Source organism: Hemicordylus capensis, chromosome 2, assembly GCF_027244095.1.
Source record: "Hemicordylus capensis ecotype Gifberg chromosome 2, rHemCap1.1.pri, whole genome shotgun sequence".
NCBI lineage: Eukaryota > Metazoa > Chordata > Lepidosauria > Squamata > Cordylidae > Hemicordylus > Hemicordylus capensis.
In genome coordinates this window covers 238,991,209-239,011,782 of record NC_069658.1, presented here as the reverse complement: position 1 = coordinate 239,011,782, position 20,574 = coordinate 238,991,209, and the positions used below count along the sequence as shown (strand labels likewise).

The 20,574-nt window shown below is 48.0% G+C and overlaps 1 protein-coding gene across 2 annotated transcripts in view; it reads right to left on the bottom strand.

Annotated features, from left to right (window-relative positions):
• LOC128343240 (H-2 class I histocompatibility antigen, Q9 alpha chain-like) overlaps positions 1 to 20,574 on the bottom strand; it is a 61,071-nt gene that overhangs the window by 21,800 nt on the left and 18,697 nt on the right. For both annotated transcript variants that reach the window (XM_053291971.1, XM_053291970.1), the window contains exon 2: positions 19,381 to 19,656. In XM_053291971.1, the coding sequence (XP_053147946.1) occupies positions 19,381 to 19,656 (276 nt within the window). The remainder of the gene's footprint in view (positions 1 to 19,380; positions 19,657 to 20,574) is intronic.

Below are 20,574 nucleotides of genomic sequence, written 5' to 3'. Positions count from 1 at the left end.
CAAAAGTTTCCAAAGCAGTTTACATAGAGAAACAATAAATAAATAAATAAATAAATAAATAAGCTGGCTCCCTGTCCTCTAAGGGCTCACAATCTATATTATTATAGATTGTGTACTATTTATTTTTCCACGTAAACCACTTTGAGAACTTGGGTTGAAGAGCAGTATATAAATATCTGTAGTAGTAGTAGTAGTAGTAAAAAGAAACACAAGACAGACACCAGCAACAGTCATTGGAGGGACTGTGCTGGGGGTGGAGAGGGCCAGTTACGCTCCTCCTGCTCAATAAGGAGAATCAGCACGTTAAAAAGGTGCCTCTTTGGAGGCAGCTAGTCATCAGTTTTTCCAGTTAGCTGGGGAGCCAACTGGGCAAAGAGCTGGTACTGCCCTGCTGGGGCCCTGTCATCCGCTGCCCGAAGTGACGGCCTCCTCTTGCCTCATGAAAGGGCCGCCCCTGTAGTCTGGGCTGCATTCCAGAGAGAGGGAGGAGTCTTTGATGGCCACCTATTGGGTGGCTCCCCTGTTGTCCCCGGGGAATCTGAGGAACTCTCTCCATCAGTGGTTCCCAACGGGGGGGGGGGGGCATCCAGATGTTGCAGAACCAGAACTCGCATCATCCTCCGCTACAATTTATTGCAGCTTTTACGCGGGGGTTGTGTGGTGGTATTTTCCTTCCTTGATTTCTAATGGGAACTTTCCTGCTGAAACGAAGACACAGCTTTGAATCACATTTGCTCTTTTGAGATCTAATTTTCAATGGTGGGTGCTTGATGGTATGGTCAAATTAAGAATATCATGCATAAAAACAGAACCTGCGAAGGTTTCAGGACTTCCAACTAAGAAGCTTTGAGTGGTGGTGGTGGGGGAGATTTGCTGCTTTGGAAAACTCGTTGGCTTCTGAGAGGAAGGGCTTTTCAACATGCTGGTTTATCTGGCATCTTTTCAAACTCCTGCCTTTCTTAAGGATGGACTCTCTTGCAGGCTTCAGACACCTGCCTGGCCTTCTGAAGGAACCTTTTGTCCCTCCTGGGTGCTTTCCAGACTGCAAGCTCTACAGTGCTTGGAAGTGCTTCAGCTTGACAGGATCATACTCAAAATGTACATAAACCCTAAAGGGGAAATACAGCTCTTTTTTTGGCCACACATATGCGATGTTGTGACACTGAAATGCAAAGATAAAACCCCCCAAAACGCATCAGATATGTGAACAGCACCTTGCTGTCAGCACAGGCAAGCGGTTTCAAGTCACAGGCAGTACGGAAGCACCCTTAGCAGAGAAGCTGTAGCGTGTAACCTGGAAAGCACCCTGGTGAGTTTTGGCATTCCAGACAGGCAGAGAGCACTGACCTTCCTTGCACTTCCCTTTGGTAGCCCCGACTGCTGTCCAGTGCTTCCTTTCCCATCTCTTTTCATGTCCATTTTAAAGTGATCATGAAAAAAAGGTGGGAAAACAAGTTCTGATCAGCAGTTGGCGTTGTGTTGCAGAAATGGCACAAGGAGGAGGTGCTCCCCGACTGACTGACGGGCCAGAACACACAAGGAGGGACGATGGTTTCTTCAGAACCCCACAGATGTGTCTGGAGCCTGGGAGGGAGCCCAGCCTTAACTAAGAAGGGAGCTTGAAAATATCTGGAATAAAGCTCAAAGATTCCAGGCAGGGGAAAAATGCTAAAGGGTTTTGGGTTTTTTTTTGGCAAAGATATATTATAATTATCTAAAATATGTATGTACTGTTTCTCAATGAGGAAAGTTATCAAAGCCGTTTACACTGCAAAAGCTAGAGGAAAATGGTGGCCTGACCCCAAAAGGCTCACTATTAAAACAAAAGCTTCAAAGGAGACACCAGCAAGGAACAACCACTGGAGGGACTCTCTGGGGATACAACTTGCTCTCCCTCTGCGAAACAGAAGAAAGCAACCACTTTGAAGGGAGTAGATACCGGCTGTTTTTAAAGTTTAAATTATTCCTGTGGTACATATTCCAAGGGTGTGTGGAAGGAAAAAGGTGGCAGAAATCTCCCTGACCGGAGAAAGGTGCTGGAAGATCCTGCTTCATCCCCATTTACCTATTTTAAAATAATCACTATAAAATGTATTTTTGGTATTTTTCTTGGCATGAAGAGTACAGATTGTACAACAGTGCAGGTGGGAGATGCTGGGGGGGTGGATATCCTAAAGCTGGTCTAATTTATACATGTAATAAAACAGCCAAAATAAAAATAAACAAATCCCCATTTTGTACAATGGTTATTTCTGAAATTAATTGCATTCTGCCTGGAAATCTTTGAATTTCTTGTCAAGTTCTCCGTAGCCAGCAAGTGGGAGAGTGTTCGGGGCCCTTCTCTATCAGCATGGCAGAAGTTGCAGGTGGGAAAGGACTGAAAAGGCTCAGCCTCCCAGGCCTGTGAGGAGGATGGGAGACCCAGAAAAGGCAGAGCGCTTGGAAAGGGCCTGGTCCCTCTTATGAATTATGGGCATCCTTTGCAGGAGTCAATGTGAACTGAACTGATTATTATTTTGGGATCTGTTGTGTAACCTAGATGTCCTCATGTGCTAATATGAAAATAAAAAGATCTCAAACTTTAAAGTGACTAATAAGTGCCCCAACGCTCCTCAGGCATCTCTTGGCCTTTGCATTCATTGTTCAGGCTACCAGAAGGGGGGGGGGGGGCGTGCATGGGGGGCTTCTGGGGGCTTCCTGAACAGGCAGGTGGACATTCAACATGCTGCACATCCCCCACTTTTCTCTCTCGGAAGGAAAGGCCAGAGTGACACCGACATGCAAAGAAAAGGGATCTTTCAAATGCAGCCCTCCTCCCCCACAAATCGGGGTGCTGGTGAATCTAACCCCGCTTTCCCCTCAGATGCTCCTGTGGGCAGTCCTGCTGGCAGGGTGTGGGGTGTGGGAGGGGTCCTCGGGGTCTCTGCTTGCAAGCTCAGCTAAGCAGAAGCTTCTGGTAGGCATGTGCCCGGAATGTTTCGGAGGCCATTGTAAAGGCCTCCGAAACGTTTCGGCGCTGGGCGGGTATTCGGCATTTCGGTGCTGGCAGGGGTAGTACTTTAAGGGTGGGGGAGGCTGTACATTTCCACCGCATTTCCCCCGCTGGTGCTCTAATCTTTAAGCCCCTCGGGGCGGCCGCGTTCGTCCCTGCTGCCCCATTTCCTCCATTGGCCAGAAGTAGCGAGTGCGCATGCACCTGTTGCGTGCGCACACACACGCATGACGGGGCTTAAAGATTACCCTGAGGGGCTTAAAGATTACAGAGCACCGGCGGGGAAAATGTGACGGAGTGATGGTGAGTACACCCTCCCCCGCCCTTAAAGTACCGCCAGCGCCGAAGAATCTCCGTGCGCATCCCTTGCTTCTGGCACTCTGCCCCCAGTGGGCGTGTAGAGAAGAGGTGCATTTTTCACACGGGAGGGCAGAAAAGTCCAGCTATGTTATAAAATGTGACCTGATGGGTGTTGAGGAGGAGCCCAGTGAGGGTTCAAATATCTCCAGGACTGAAAAGTGTGTGTGTGGGTGGGGAGGGGGGTCTGGTGCCTGACTGCCTCCCCTGTGCCAGAACCTGAGGGGTATACTCGTAGGTCAAATGGGAGGTAATCCAACATTTGGCTTAAAATAAGCCAAATCTGGCAACAGAGTGGCCCTGCTCCAACAACAGGTCCTTTCAGATATTCGTATATTCCATCATCAGCTCATGTTACACGGTGGGTGGGGGGGGAAGTAGTCCAGTCATTTTAGGGTTAAATGTCAAACCAATTAAAAGAAAAATGAAATTTGGTTTCCTGTACTCATGAAGGTATCCCAAGAAACATAAAACATTTACCAAAATGAGAGTGGGCCATGACAGGGGGCAGGGCAAGCCTTTTTTGGGTCACCATTGCTGGTTTTTATTTAATTTTACATAGACTGACATGAATTTCAAAAAGTTCAAAGTATTTGGTTCTCTGTTGGTCTAATTCATTTAAAACTTGCCTACCATAAAATTACTTAGATTAAAGGTGTTTGTTTTTTTTAAAGCTATTGATTGTACTGCTAAGCTAAGATGCTCATTCCAATTGCTTACACTAGGAATGTGCAGAAATATTCACTCCATGCTTAAATGAATGAAAAAATGGTGCTGCACACCCAGAAATAAGTCTTGGGCCACTTCAAATCACACCTCCCTGCCCGCATGACCAGGACTCTCCCCTACAAGCGATAGAAGCATAGTGTCTGGCTCCAGGCTTGGTTTCTGCACAGGACATTCCCTCCACCCCAGCCAGAAATGTTGAGTATCTGCTTAAATGAACAAGGAACTGGTGCTGCACGATAGTGGTGTGTACGGAACCAGTGGTGGCCCGTTCGAAAGTGTGTGTGGGGGGTTACTTTTAAGGACTGGGGAGGGGGCCATTAGCCCCATCCCCCACCAGCACTGTGATTTATTTATTTGATTGATTGATTGATTGACCGCCCTTCCAAAATGGCTCAGGGTGGTTTACAATTAAAACAAACCACTAAAACAGTAAAGAGCTAAAAAAACTAAAAAAACCAACATAACAATTAACAATTTAAAAACATTTTAAAACAACAATTAAACAATTACAGTGATTAAAAAGCCCCAAAATCAGGTTTTGAATTTTAAAATAAACCAGATATTAAAACCCCCAAAATTTAGGTGAGGGCCATTCTAGCCAACATTTTCCCCCACCTGGAGCCTCTAGAGCTGCTTCCTAGAGTGAACACGCTGGCCCATCTAGGCTGAGAGCTAATTTTATAGGATAGGACTCCCAGTAAAGAGCTGATCCCCCCCCCCCCGTGGGATTTCCACTGCTGGAGACAGAGAACAAGGGCAGCTCTTCCCCTGAAGAGAGAAATCTCAGGGATCAATACTTCTAAATTAGCTGGCATCCAAGTAGTTAGGCAAGAGCCAGCCAGTCAAGTAGCGCATTGCTGCCATCTAGTGACGTTTGAGGAAATTGCAGCCACAGTTACTCAGCTTAAAAGATTACACTGACAGTCTCAAAACTGACCTGTGTCAACAGCTGGGAACCCCCCCAAAGGTGCCAGTCACTCCAAATCCGTAACACCAGCCCCTTTTCAAAACCACCCCTTGCATGCTTTGAAAGCGGCATGAAGGAGAGGGGGGAGCCAAGGTTGCCAGCATCACCACCCCCTCTTCTCCCCTAGAGCTTCTTGCAGGCTTGGCAAGGCGTGGGAGCTCCCTGGGAGTATGCCAGCCCCCCCCCCCCCAAATTCGGGGTTTCACCTGGATTTCAAGCATCTCACCCAGATTGCTTAGACCTCCCAGATTCACCTGGATTTCAACTTTCATTTTCCCCCCTCAAAAAAAGCTAAGCTCTAGCCCAGGGGTGCACATCACGAATGACCTGGTGGGCCGAAACCGACCATGACTTGGCTCATGGGGGCTGAGGTCAATTTTTAGGGTGCTGATTATTAAAGTAACAATATCAATCAAATTAAAGTGAAATTAATTAAAATGAATTTAATCAAAATTTAGCTTTTGAAGTTCTGGCAGGCCAAGATTAATTTAAATTAATATAAAATAAATTGAACTGAAATTTATTCTAATGAAATAAATAGAATACAATCTGTACAAAATACATAACAATAAAATGCATTGTTCTTCTTTTCCACCTCTGGAAAATCATCACACTTAACATGGAGCACTTGTAAGGAAGGAAAATTAGAGAAGTTTTTCCTCTTAATTTTTGATAGGAAGATTACACTTTGATCAGAAGAAAGAGGGAAAGGATGGGGCAGGAGGCCTGGCTTGGGAAAGGGGGGGGGGCAGGCTTTATGAGAGGCAGTGAGAGAAAGGGGGAAAGGAGGGGGTAGGCTTGATGAGGGGGCAGTAAAGGACTGTGCGGTGGGGCCTTCAAACAAGCACAGTCAGTTTCAACAAAGCACAGCATTTCAGCCACAAACAGTGAAAATACCACCACACCACCCATACGGAAAAGCTGCAATAAATTGTAGCGGAGGATGAAGCGAGTTCTGGTTCTGAAACATCTGGAGCCCCCCAGGTTGGGAACCACTGATGGAGAGAGATAATCAGATTCCCCAGGGACAACAGGGGAGCTAATAAGCTGCAGAGGATGCTGGGTGGGCCAAGTGCTCTGCAGCCATGACCTTGTTTACTGACACAACAGCCTTGCAAGGGAGGCCAGAGTTGTTGCCATACTATTGATGAGGAACTGAGGCAACTTCACCACCCAGGCCCCTTTTTGTATGGGGCGGGATATAAATGTACTAAATAAATCAACTGTGACCAGAGCAGGGATCTGAACTTGGGCTCAAGGACCAGCAACCAGGACTCTGCTCAGTGAGTGGAGGATGCAAAGATATTAACATATCCGGAGCACCCAGATCTAGGTCTAGAATGGCCTAGAGATAAGAGAGTGGCTGGGGCTGAATTCTATTCATGGTGAAAATATATGATATGAAGCCCAGGAGCCAGTTTTCAGGAGACCTTTTCCCATGATGCCTTCCAAGGCTTTGTGTCCCAGGACTCTGCTCTCCGAGGGGCCAAGCAACATATCCCAAAGGGGTCCTTCTTCCCAGGCACAACCCAGGAAGTCTGAATCCTTTTGTCAGACCTGCCCAACCTCCACAGTGGGAGTGGGCAGGAGGCGGATTGTGGTGCCCCCTGGTGGATTGTGGGCTGCATTGCTATGGGCTGTGGGCACTTCTCAGGCTGCCCTCGGTCTCCTCCCCCCATTCTTGCCTCACAAGCATCCCCACCCTACAACTGGGGGTGGTGAGGGCAAAGGCCCAGCTGCGCCTGTGTTTGGATGGCCCAAGGCAGACACCTGAGAGGGGCAAGAGCTGGTGTGGAGTCTCTCTCCCTCCTAGTATGACCTGGCCCAGCCTGTGGCTTTGCTGGGGGGTCTTGGACCATCAGCAAACCCTGTTGTCAGGGCAGAGGAGGAGGAGGAGGTGTCTGTGTGTGTGGTGGGGGCAAGGCGGGTCATAATAATGGACTCTGTTGCCACGTAGCCAGTCCTTCTGGGCAGACTTGGAGCCCAGTCAGAGCAACAGGGCCATCTCGACAGGGGCCTGGGGCAGTTTGGTTCTCCCTTTCCAGTTCCCACCTGCTTCCTTCCCATCCTCAATGGTGTCGGCTGTGGAAGCATTTGCCGTCGGGGCCAGGCATCCCTCCCACCCAGCCTGCCTGGCTTAGACGGGGTCCAGCCGGTCAGCCTCTCTTGCCCCAGAGGAGCCGGGAGCCTCGCGGAGGGGGAGCGGGATCCTGTTTTGGGTCCCAGATGCCTCTCCCTTGGCTGCACCCAGTATCTTCCCCACCCACCTGCCACACTGGTTTCAATGGCAGAAGCATCATTCACTAATGGGAGGTGTGTGTGAGGGTGAGAGAGGGACACACATGCCTGACCCGGGGTTGTGATGTTGCCTCTTCACGGAAGCCCTCGCTCCCTTTAAGTCCTTTTCATGTGACCTGAATACTGGGGGTGGGGAAGGGGGGAGAGACTATACCCACTGGCCCCGCATCCTGACACTGGAAAGCAACCCATCCACCCCAAGTCTTGGGCATTTAGAAACACCCCCATTCACCTGCTGCCATGGTATACATGAAGAGTTGCACCTCCAGCTCATGAACTCAGTGGGGGCTTGGCCAGTGGGAGCAGACCCACTCTCCCCCCACCATTTCTGCATCTGGGGGGCGTTTTCTAAGGCCAGAGCGAGAGAGCCTTTGCCCTGGGACAGTCCACAGGCCCATCATGCAGGAGGGAAATCATGAGTCTCTCTGTCCGAGTGTCCTCCTGTCTGTGGCTGCGCTTGGACTCCTCTGCCCGGAGCAAGAGGCAGCCTGGAGCTCTCCATTCACAAAGCTCAAGCTGATGCATTTGTTCTGCCTGGCAAGTCCCACTGCGGTCCTTGGCGCTTCCTCCCAGGTCAGTGTGCACAGAGTCTCTGCCTGCATTTCATCCTCCTAGGCAGCAATCTCTCTTGATGGCCGAGGGGACGCTGGCAGAGGAGATAAGAAGGACCGACCGGCCCTCCTGCTTCTCTCTCAGCCAGCCGTGGGGCTCTCCCGCTCTAAGAAGAGACCAGCATGGCTGCAGGCAACATTCTGGCCTTCCAGGGTTTTTAAATGGTTTTACCTGCTTAGTTTTTATGCTTTTAAGTTTGATTTTTGAATGATTATATTTTGCTGGGGTTTGTAAACTGCCCAGAGCCATTGGATGGGATGGAGTAGAAGTGTAATGAATAATAATAAATAAGGAAACCTGGACATTCTCTAAGGGTGCCCTGAGGCTTGCCTGGTTCTTTGCCATCAGCACTGAACCGTTTGCCACTGATCGGGGGGGCGGGGGGGAGTATGAAAAGAGGACGGAGATCAGGGGCGTAACTACCATTAGGCAAGGGGAGGCAGCTGCCTGGGGGCCCCCACGCCTCGAGGGGCCCCCCAGAGGCAAGTCACATGTGAAGTGAGTGTGTGTGTATCAGCGAGGGGCCCATTTTAAAATTTTGTCTGGGCCCACTCCAGCCTCGTTACGCCCCTGACGGAGATTATTACTACTAAGCATCAAATGAACCAAGAATGTCACCCAAGTCTTTGTGGATGGGGAGTAGCTTACAACTTGGTCTTCCCAAGGCTTTTTTCCATCCCCACCTGATGCCAGGAGCCACTCTGGACTCTCCAGCTGTCCACCTATGGAGGTCTCCCCCCACCCCACTAGAAGAGAACAGCTGGGACATCTATCCCATTTGCTGGGTAGCTCACTCCAGGGAAGGGGCTATTTCTCCCCCTCCGCCCCCCGCCATGAAGCAGCAGCTGGAGCATCAGCAGCAAGATCTGTTAGGGATTTTCCTGCAGTTTGATTGTATTGGCTTTTTGTTGATTTTTATTTTGACTGCTAAGCTGCCTTGGATGGTCTCTGAGTGAAAAGGTGGGATAAAAACCCCACCCCAAATAATTAATAATTTAGATGCTGCTATTATTATCCTTGACAAAACCAGTTAATTCAGTATGTGAATATCTTATTACCACTGACACTTCTCTAATAAAATATCAGGTTCTATAACTAAACTGAGCTGTGGGGGCAAAATGCTGAGGGCAAAATGAAGAGAAGGATTAAGAAACACTCTACTCTCGCCTGGAAACAGAAATCCATTCACCACTGAGGTATTTTTTATTTGATCATCATTATGCTGAACTCAAGTCTCTCTCTTGGGAAAAATTCAGGAAGCGCTTAATTATTATTCATTCATTCATTCATTCAATTTCTATACTGGTTTAAGACATGGTTTTCTATAAGACTTTTAAGCTTGGGGAAAATGGCATCAGTTAAACGATCTCCTGTTAAGGTTTCTCTCCCCAGAAAATGTTTCAACATTGATATCTGAACAATTCATAGCAATATATTAGTCAAATTTATTTGAGGACAGAAATGCAGTGAGATTTCTACATAACTTTGTAAACGCCTTATACAAAAAGAGGTTTAGCCTTTACAAATATCAGCATATACAATACTGGATCACTAGCTTCTACCCAGTCTCCTGAAGGTGTTTATATAGGACCTGGAAAACCCTGGGGACATTCTAGAAAAAGCCTGTTGGAAGAACTCCTTCAGCTGGCCTTGGATGGGATTCCACCAAGAAATTGGGAAGAGCCATATTATTCAAGACTATTCAAGAACAAAACCCCATGTCTTGGCTCCACAGGGTGGCCCAAGGTACTGAAGCAACTGGGACAAGGGGCAAAAGGTTGCCTTGACCATGGCGGGCAGAGGTACCCTTTGGACCAGACTTCCGGGCGGAAGTCTGGTCCTCTGCAGGCCTGGGACCCACCCATGCCGAGTGGCCCACCTGCTCCATGTCAGGAAGTCGAGCCCAGCGATGTGACTCACAAGGAGGGCTGGCTGCAGTGCTGCCTGTCCTGCCCAATCCAGCCTGGCTTGGGATGCACGGTTATGGTGAGGCCTGTCCGGGCATGTAAGAAGCAGTGTTTCCTCTAAGACACGTGCATGCGCTCACACATTTTCTAATGTCCGCTCAGTTAATATTAGATCCTGCTCAGGTTGAATCGGGAAGGTCCCACTCTGAATGCACATGCGCACACACTGTCTTGATACTGTCGCCCAGAACAAAACTCATTCCACACCCAGATGAAAAATGTTAGAGAAAACACTGGTGAGAAGGCTGCCAAGTGAGCAGACAGCCCAGCCACTTCTGCCATTGTGGTGATGATGCGTCAGCATTGCCACTGGTGAGAGGGGAGGGAGGATGAGGAGTGCAAGTCGAGGCAGCAGGAACCACACTCAATTCAAGCCAGCAGGCTCAGCAGCTGGCTACAAGGAGATGGAGGAAAGGGCGGTGGCGAGAACAAATACAGCAGCCAGCAGAGAACTCTGAAGAAGATTTGCTGCCTGGTGAGCTGGTTCCTGCCACCTCAGGCACTTTTCTCTCCCCCCCCCCCCGCCTTCTGAAGAGTTTCTTTTCTGTGTTTCTTTTCCCCACCCCCCAGCCTTTGCTGGAATGGAGGCGAGGGAGGAAGAGGGGAGAGTGGAAGCCTGGAAGGACTGTTTCCATGGAAAAGGTGGTATGTTTCTTGTTCAGAATTCCTTCTAAAAATACCCATACACACTCCAAAATCCACCTTTCCCTGAGCATGTTCTGGTGTAAAAAGTAACACACTGCAGCTTATCTAGTGGCAGGGGCAAGCCCAAAAGGACGCCATTTGCATGCCGATGCCACACAGAGCTTTTTGGGATGCCACCCCTCCAGCAGGAAACTGGAAGGGGCAGCGGAAAGCAGGCAGAGAGCAGGTAAGCACTTGCTCTCCTTTTTCTTAAAAGGTCCCTTTTGAGTTTCCCCTAAAGGTGCCCAAACTGTACTTCAGGCATATCCCTACTTTGTAAACCTCTTTGGCTCCTGAGAGGAAAGGCTTTTCCATATAATCTGCTATCTTTTCAAGATCCTGCCTTATATAATGATGGACTCTCTTGCAAGCTCCAGCCACCTGGCAATTTTTCCACAATGTACTTTTAGCACAAATCTACCCTGGGTGCTTTCCAGGTTACCCACTCAACAGTGGTAAAATACTTCAGTTTGGGCAGATCTGATTCATTCAAAATGTAAATAAAGGCTGTTGTGCAAAGTTACCAGCAGGGGGAGCAGTCTTGCAAAAACTCCACAACCGGAAAATACAGCTTTTTTTGTGCTGCACACCCAACGTTCTAGCACTATATCACAGCATTTAAATCCAAAACAAGGCATTGGAAATGTTAACGGCACCTTCTGGCAGTGTAGGCACTGCGGTGTCACAACACAGGAAGTACAGAAGCACACTTAGCAGATACATTGTGACCCTGTTGTAGGGTCTAATCTGGAAAGTGCCCTGGGAGTGAGTGAGAGTGTGTGTGTGTGTGTGTGTGTGTGTGTGTGTGTGTGTGTTCGTTCACACAGTGGCCAGATTTCTGCTGAAGTCAGTTCAAGTTCCTTGGGAGCACTTCACACATGATTTGGGTTTTCCCTTTTGAATTCAAGTTTATCCCAGTTTCTTTCTGGGTTGTTAAAATCCTGTAGTTTAGTGAGCTTTTCCTGGATAAACCAGGAATGGCTGGCCACATTAACATAACATAATAAAGAACCCTCTAATGGGATCACATGGAACACCCCACCCCACCCCACCCCCTACTCGGAGGGATCTGGCTCCAAAGTCCCTTTGCAGATCTGCCTGTGCTGTGCAAAGTAGAGAGCCAGGGCAGAGAGTTTGCAGCTGCTAAGCTGCCCAGGTTGCTGCTGCTTCACTTCAACTAGAGCAGGCCTGCTCAACTTAGCCCCCCCACTCACTGTTTTTGGACTACAACTCCCATAATCCCCAGCCACAGTAGCCAATAGCCAGGAATTATGGGAGTTGTAGGCCAACATCTGCAGGAGGGTCGAAGTTGATCAGGCCTGAACTAAAGAGAGAAGGAGCATAATGTCATGATGCTTATTCGAAGTTGCTTCATACATTGGATACTCCGAGAGCTGAAAGTCACTCCTGCTTCACATTCTAAAAGAACCTGCCATCCCTCCCGGTGAGATTTGGCGCTCCAGACAGACCAGGAACACTGACCTTCCTCGCACCTCTTTTTGGTAGCCCCGTCTGCTGGCCAGGGCTTGCTTTCCCCTCTCTTTTCATGCCCATTTTAAAGTGATCAGGAAAAAGATGGGAAGACAAGTCCTGATCAGCAGCTGGTGCTGCAAGAAATGGCACAAGGAGGAGGAGGAGGAGGAGGAGCTCCCTGTCTGACTGAAGGGCCAAAACTCACCAGGAGGGACGATGGTTTCTTCAGAACCCCACAAATGCACCTGGCACCTATGAGGGAGCCCATCCCCAAGTAAGAAGGGAGCTTGGAAATAGATGGAATAAAGCATTGGGGGGGGGGAGCTAAAAAAATACTAAAGGGTTTTTTTTTGGGGGGGGGGATATATCACCATTATTTAAAATGTTTATGTTCTTAATAAGGCAAGTTATCAAAGCAGTTTATACACTGCAAAAGGTATGAGGAAATGTCTGCCCAACCCAAAATGGCTCATCATTAAAACAAAAGCCTCAAAGGAGACTCCAGCAAGTAATGACCACTGGAGGGACCCTGTGCTGGGACCAGGGGTCCCTCTAATTTGTTTCATCTCTGTGTGGAATGAGTTTTGTTCTGGGCGGCAGTATCAAGGCCGTGTGTGTGCACGTGCACTCAGAATGGGGCCTTCCTGATTCAACCTGAGTGGGATCTAAAATCAGCTGAGCGGACATCCAAAAACATGTGAGCGTGCACATGCCTTAGAGGGAACAGTGGCTGGGACAACTTGCTCTCCCTCCATGAAATATAAGAAAGCAACCATTTTAAGAGGAACATAGGAAACTGCCATATCCTGAGTCAGACCATTGCTCCATCTAGCTCAGTATTGTCTACCCAGACTGGCAGCAGCTTCTCCAAGGTAAAGGCAGGAGTCTCTCTCAGCCCTCTCTTGGAGATGCCAGGGAGGGAACTTGGAATCTTCTCTATGCAAGCATGCAGATGTTCTTTCCAGAGCGGCCCCACCCCCAAAGGGGAATGTCTTACAGTGCTCACATGTAGTCTCCCATTCAAATGCAAACAAGCACAGACCCTGCTTAGCAAAGGGGACAATTCATGCTTGCTACCACAAGACTAGCATTCCTCCCTTTATCTATCCATTCCTCTCAGAGCATCTGAAAAGTGCCTGGTCTCCCCATATGAATTATGGGCATCCTCTGCAGGGTGTCGCACTGGGGGACCACTGTGGGAAGCTGCCTTAGTCAAGTACCAGGTAGTCAGACCTTCCGACCATCTAGTTCAGTCTTCTCTACTCAGACGGGCAGCAGCTTCTCCAAGGTTGCAGGCAGTCGTCTCTCCTAGCCCTATCTGGAATGCCAGGGAGAGAACTTGCAGCCTTCTGCATGCAGATGCTCTTCCCAGAACAGCCCCATCCCCTACAAGGAATGTCTTACAGTACCCTCATGTAGTCTCCCATTCAAATGCAAACCAGGGCAGACCCTGCTTAGCAAAGGGGACAAGGCAAAGAAAGAGGTGTGAATTCTCATTCTATCATAGCAAATGAGCTATTTTTCAATTAAACAACTCTCATGACCCCGCTTTCACTTTTTCACACTTTCCTTTACTATGAATATGAGGAAGTAATCAATTTAGCACACTTCACCTTATGAAGACAAACCTCATACAAATAAATTCACCATAATTCACCCCTCTGCCCAATCACTCTTAAATTGGGGATGGGTGGTAGCCTCCACCCATTAGGCACTATCTACCAGCCCACCCCACTCCTTTGGGGCAGATCCACTTTCTGCCCCCAATCTGCCCCAAAGACACCCAAACTTCAAAAATTCTCAAAAAATCAGCCCTCTGCCCAATCCCCCTGAAATTGGGGTGGTAGCCTCCACCCATTAGGCACTACCACCCCACCCCACTCTTTTGGGGCAGATCCACTTTCTGCCCCCAAACTGCCCCAAAGTCACCAAAAATTCTCAAAAAATCAGCCCTTTGTCCAAACCCCCTGAAATTGGGGTGGTAGCCTCCACCCATTAGGCACTACCACCCCACCCCACTATTCTGCCCCAGGCCCCACTTTCTGCCCCAATATGCCCCAAAGACATGAAATTTTCAGAAATTTACCAAAAATCAGCCCTTTGCCCAATCCCCCTGAAATTGGGGTGGTAGCCTGCACCCATTAGGCACTACCACCCCACCCCACTCCACTACTTTTGCCCAGATCCCATGCTATGCCCCCGAACTGCCCCAAAGTCACTAAAACTTTAAAAATTCACCAAAAATCAGGATTTTGCCCAATCCCCCTGAAACTGGGGTGGTAGACTCTACCCATTGGGCACTACCACCCCACCCCAAAATTTTGCCCCTGGGCCCCTTTTTATCCCCCCGAATCGATTCGGATTAAATCCGAATCTGAACCGAATCAAGGGTGATTCGGGTGACCCAGATTCGGGCACAAAACAGAACAGGGGTGATTCGGTTCGGGTCCGAGCCGAATCACCCAAAATCCCGAATTTCACACCCCTACTCTACACCAAGTAGAAGCATGGAGAAGAGAGGAGTGGTGCATGATGGGGGGTGAGGGCAGAAAAGCCAAGTCCTGTTATGCAATGTGACTTGCTGAGGGCTGAAGATGAGGGTTCAAATATCTGTACGATTTAGGGGTGTGTGTGTGTGGGGGGGAGGTTCTGCCGAGCCTGCTTCCCCTCTTCTCCCGACACTCCTCCCTGCTCCAACAATAGGCTCTTTTCAATATAGGCTGATATATTCCAACATCAGCTCAAGTTACAACAGAAAACATGTAGGCTTGTCATTTTAGGGTTAAATGTCAAACAAATTGCAATTAAAATGAAATTTGGTTTTTTGGACTCAGGAAGATATCTCAAGGAATGTTAACAAAATTCTACCAAAATCTGAGTGGGACTTTTGGCGGGGGGGGGGGAGTAGGGGCTTTTTTGGACCACCATTGCTGGTTTTTGTTTCATTTAATTTGAGTGACATGAACGTAGAAAAATGCGTATATTTGGTCCTCTGTTGGTCTATTTCACTTGAAACTTACTTGCCTAGCCTAAAGCATATGCAGGTTAAAAAGGTAAAAAAAAAGTTATTGATTGTACCATTAAGCTGAGCAGCCAACTCAAATAGCTGGCTTGTTCGATTAAGTGCGGCCAAGTCAGTGTCGACTCTTAGCGACCAAAGTAGCTTACACTAGAAATACGCAAACATAGCCAGTATAGGCTTAAATGAATAAGGAAATGATGCTGTGTACCCCAAAATCAGCCTTTGGCCACTTCAAACTGCACACTCCCAGGACCAGAAGACTCTGCCCTACCAGACACACTAGCAGAATGTCTGACCCAGTGTCTGCTTTGTTTCTGATCAGGGCATTGCCCAAGCCAGATGTCTAGTATCTGCTTAAATGAACACGAAACTGGTGCTGCACACCCCACCAAGGGAGCTCTGGGCTACCCCAAACCACACACCCACAGGGCCAGAAGCCTTTCCTAGTCAGGGAACACTTTCATGAGAAGAGCAATTTTGGACAAGAAGCTGCTGTACTCATTTCCCCCTCAAACCTGACTGTGCTGAATTCAGGGGGAGTGTCTAGAATGCTGTGGGGGCACTGCACTTCCCCTCTCCTACAACTACAGCTGTTTAATCTTTTTCCAGTGGACCATCCACTTGTGATGGCTTTAATACAAGCATCAGGTATCTGAGGTAGCAACATCAGCTTTGGAACAAGTTTCCCATGGCATTTTGCCCAGCTCATGAGGTTTGGGATGGTCCCAGTTGCTGGCCTCCACACCACTGGCTGACAAGGAGCTCTTTAGACATGGAACCTGCGAGGAGGCAATGTTCAGGAGACGGACACTGGCCAAACTAAACCCCTGCTGCTGCCTTATCCCAGATGTCTTCATTAGCAACATGGTAGATCCTGAAGACGAATTTCTCTACGGACTTGCTTGTTTCCTTGTTGAAGATCCCCTTTAAATAGTTTTTTTAACAAGACCTGGACCTGACCCAAATGCTTCCCTATCCTTTTTCTTGCTGTGCCCAGCAATGTGGAAGATTCCATGCAATCACAGGCTATGCCCAGCCTGTGATTGAATGAAATAGAAACCTGCTAGTCAGACAATTCCCCACAGATGGCATGCACAGGAAGATACTGTGGCTTTGCGGGTGTGTCCAACTTAATCCACAACTTTTCACAATTCATTCTGCTGAATGAGCCACTGGAAGCACATGATGGATGGCCAGGCGTGTGTGGTTGCAATAGGGGAACCTCATGGCTGTACCACTTTCAGTGACTTCACTGACCACTTCTTGAAATCTAATGTTTCAGAGTGGAGACCATTTCAACAGGATTAACAGTACGTGTGACCAATACAGGTCAGTATCTATGAAAGGAGGGACAAGACAAGGAGGATCAAGAGACCTTAAGCCAATTCAGAGATCTGTTGGACAGAAGAACTGATTCACTGCCAAACCACTGGCCACGTTTCTTGGCTCTCCCAGACAACAAGGCTGATCTTGCTGGCTTCCTTTCCATAGTCTTGTTCTTAAGTGCCTGGAATATAATTGTTTCTGGTGGCTTCAATGAAGATGAAAAAGTCATCCAATCCCACACTGGATACAAGTGCACTGGTAGCCAGACATGGGGAGGCTTATAGAAGAGTTGTACTGAATTGTATTCATACTGATGCTAACACTGTCATTGTGAAGCATGTGGCACTGATGTACTTGTGCGTTTAGCAGCTCATTTCAGCAGAATAAGTTGTGAAAAGTTGTGAATGAAGGTGGACACATCAACAAAGCCAGAGTGCATCCCATACTATCATTTCCTTTCCCATCAAAATGCAAAAGTGTGAAATTTAGCTTGGTACATAGTATTTTTGCATGATCAAACTGAAGACGAAAGCACAAGGAAGTCTGTACTATCAGCAAAATCAAACTGAGGGGGGCGGGGAATGAGTATAGTAGCTTCTCATCCAATATATCACCCGAGTTGCTCTTTTCATGAAAATGATCCCCAACTAGAGAAAAGTCTGAGTTGTGTGGATGTGTGGTTTGGGGTAGCCCAGGGCTCACTCTGGAGTGTGCACAGCAGCACCAGTTTCTTGTTCATGTAAACATATACTGGACACTTCAGGCAGAACGTGTTCAGCCATGTCCTGTGGTGAAACCAAGCACTGGGTCAGGTACGATGCTACTACATCTTGCAGGGAAGAGTCCTCTCCCAAGCCTTACTTTGGGATGTAAAGCACCATTTCCTTATTCATTTAAACATATACTGGCTATTTCTGCATTTTCCTAGTGTAAGCTATTTGAAATAGCTTCTTAGCTTAACCGTACAATCAATAACTTTTTAAACCTTTAATCTGAGTAAGGTTTAGATGAATTAGATCAACAGAGGACCAAATATATGTATTTTCTAAGTTCATGTTGCATTAAAAACTAACTAAAAACCAGTGAAGGTGTCTCAAAGAAGCCTTCACCTAAATAATGCCCTACTCAGATTTTGGTAGACATCCAATAAGTTTCTTGGAATACCTTCCAGAGTACAACTCACTTTTATTTCAATTTGTTTGAGGTTGACTGCCCCCACCCTCACCGCCACTTTTTTTGCATAGAATGACTGGCCTAATGGGGAATGCAAAAAAGGAAGAAAGAGGTCACACTCTATTCTTAGTGCCATCTGCTGGCAATATGTTGCAATTAATGAAACAAGAGCTGGTTTCCCCCCAGAAAGAAGTGTGCCATCGATTCAGTCATTGTCAACTCCTAGCAACCACAGAGACTGTGGTTGTCTTCGGTAGAATACAGGAGGGATTTGCCATTGCCATCTCCCACACAGTATGAGATGACACCTTTCAGCATCATCCTATATCGCTGCTACCCAGTATAAGTACCAGAGGGGATTGATTTGAACTGGCAACCTCTGGCTTGCTAATCAAGTCATTTCCCTGCTGCACCATAAGGTGAGGAGTATGAAAAAGGTGGTGGATTGCTGCATTTCCAGCAGGTGGCATTAAGAATATAAGGTGACCTCTTTCTTCCTAGTCTGGATTCCCCATGGGGTCCCCCACCTCTTGTAATTTGAGCTCAGGTTGGAATACATCAGCATCTGGAAGACTGGGGGGTTTGCCCCACTCCTCCTGCTTCAAGCAAGCTGTGGGGATTTCTGTTCTACTTTCCCCATTTAGTTTCCAATTCTGGGCTGTTGATTAAGCATCTCCCTCTGCTTGGCCCCAAAGTCAATGCATTTGGAGCTTTTAAGAATTATTTTTAAAATAAAAATTTGGGCAAGGGGGTGAAAGTAATGTCATGGCTATGAAAAGGGCCAGCTGGTCTGCCCAGCCAGCTGCTTTGGGACTCCAATTTCAAAGTTTGTCCCTAAAAGGGTGGCTGCATAATCACAGCTACATCACCCTTTAAGGCCGGTATGTCTGCCTTGGGCCACACAGCCTCCCAACTCCTTCAACAGAATGGGAAATGGAAATGCTTCCAATTCCTGCTGCAGAATTTAAAGCCATTACATGTGGAAAACAAAGACATGGCTACTCTGCTCCTCCATCTTAGGAGCCAGCTCTAATCCCATCCCCTATACACACCCCCAATGCCCCCAAAGGTCCTTGATCTTCATTGTCCTCTTAGAGATAAGGGGGGTGCCTCTCCCCAACTCCTCTCCTTCCTGTTTCCACACCTTGTATTTGGTGTGTGTGTCTAACTTTGCCCTGCCAGCTGCTGTAGAACTACAACTTCCATCATTCTCAACCACCGGGGCCAACAGGCAGGGATATTGGGAACTGTAGCCCAACATCTGCAGCACACCTGCTCTAGCAGAGCATAAGAGGGGTGGAGGAAGGGAACATTTTGGAAGGAGGGGAGGATCTGTTGCCAGAGGAGTGCACACCAGGTCCTCTCACTCTGTCCATGTCCAGCAGCTCCTGTGCAGAGTCCTATTTAATGCATGGACTGAAAGAGCTGGAAGGAGGTTGTTGGTGCTCAGGGCAGGGAGAGGCCTCTTGGCCCAGCCCAACAGGAAGGCCACTCACCTTGTAAAGCTCTAAGTGTTGCTGTGTCTTTAAATGATCTGGAAATTTTGTCCAGGCTCAAGTTCAGGTAAGTGGTTCAGCTGACAATGGGCCTTGGGCCTGATCCAGCAGGGCTGTTCTTATGTTCTTATCTCCTGGGATAGGACTGCTAAGCATATGGATGGCTGCCATCTTTAACTAACATTATATGCTTTTAGGTCTCTCTTGCAATATTACAATGGCAATCACATGAATCTCCCCTATATGGGGAGGAATCCCTGGGCCCCTCCCCCGCCTCCACTCACCTCCACTCTGGTTGTAGCGATTCATTGCGATTTTCAGATTGTCTCTGAACACCTGCTCCATGCCCTGTGCGATCTGCATCTGCCTGTCCCAATACCCGGGATCAAACTCCACCACTTTCTCTATCCAGGGAACTCGAGGCATCGCTCTTCTGGTGTCGCTGTCATACTGAATAAAGAGCTGATCGTCCACATACCCCACAGCAATTAACTGGGGAAGCCCTTGGCTGGGCTCTGAAACCGCCATGAAGAAATTCCTCTGGGAGTGGGAGGAGGTGCCTGTAGAGAGAACAGAGACGGGAGGCAGTCTTAGGGGGCATCTGACACCTTTAAGCACTCCTCCCATCTTATTCCACCAGCCCCACTGGTGGAACAGAAAGAGACTCTGCACATGTGGGGAGGAATGTGGGGTTCTGTATATGCAGAGAGGATGTCCTAGGCAAGGGAGAGAGATCCCCAGGAGGTCAAAGAAGAAAGAGGGGCATAAGAGGGGGAAAGCAAATTGGCATGTGGGATGCAGGGAGAAAGAAGAGGCAAGAAGGTCGGGGGGGAGGAGGCAAATGAGGCAGGGGGAACAAGGGCCAGAATGTGGAGAATAAAAGATATCAGGAAATTAATATTGACAGCCCACCCTAGGGTAAAGGGAGGAAGGAGAACTATTTCCAAAGAAACAGACAGTTCTGTATAACAATCACTGTACAGTTACAGTTTTTAAAGTTATCCATTATTTTAAATGTGTATCCAAAAAAGACAGTTGCTCATTCTGCCATTATCCTATGAGAGACACTCAGTTGGGTATATTTCCCCCCTTGAACAAAATTTTGATCAAAACACAGCTGTGGAGGGGACGTATCCTTCTTGTTGGGGCTTTCTGGTAAGAATAGGTGCCTCAACACGTGGAATGAATAATATGGTTGCAAAGTGCAAGTCTTCCTTCTCCAAAATGGGTAGCCATATTAGCCTCTTGCAGCAGCAATGGAGAGTGTTGTGGCACCTTAAAGGCTCAACACGTTCCTTGGAGCAGATGCTTTCTTGGGTTGGAGCCCATTTTGTCAGATGCTTGCGAATCAGTTTGTTTTAAGGATAGAAACTAATCCAGGGTTCTCAATTTTGGAACTACATTTCCCATCACCCCCAGCCAAAATAGCCAGGGCATGATGCCTGGGGATGAGAGCAGATGTAACCACATCTGGGGAC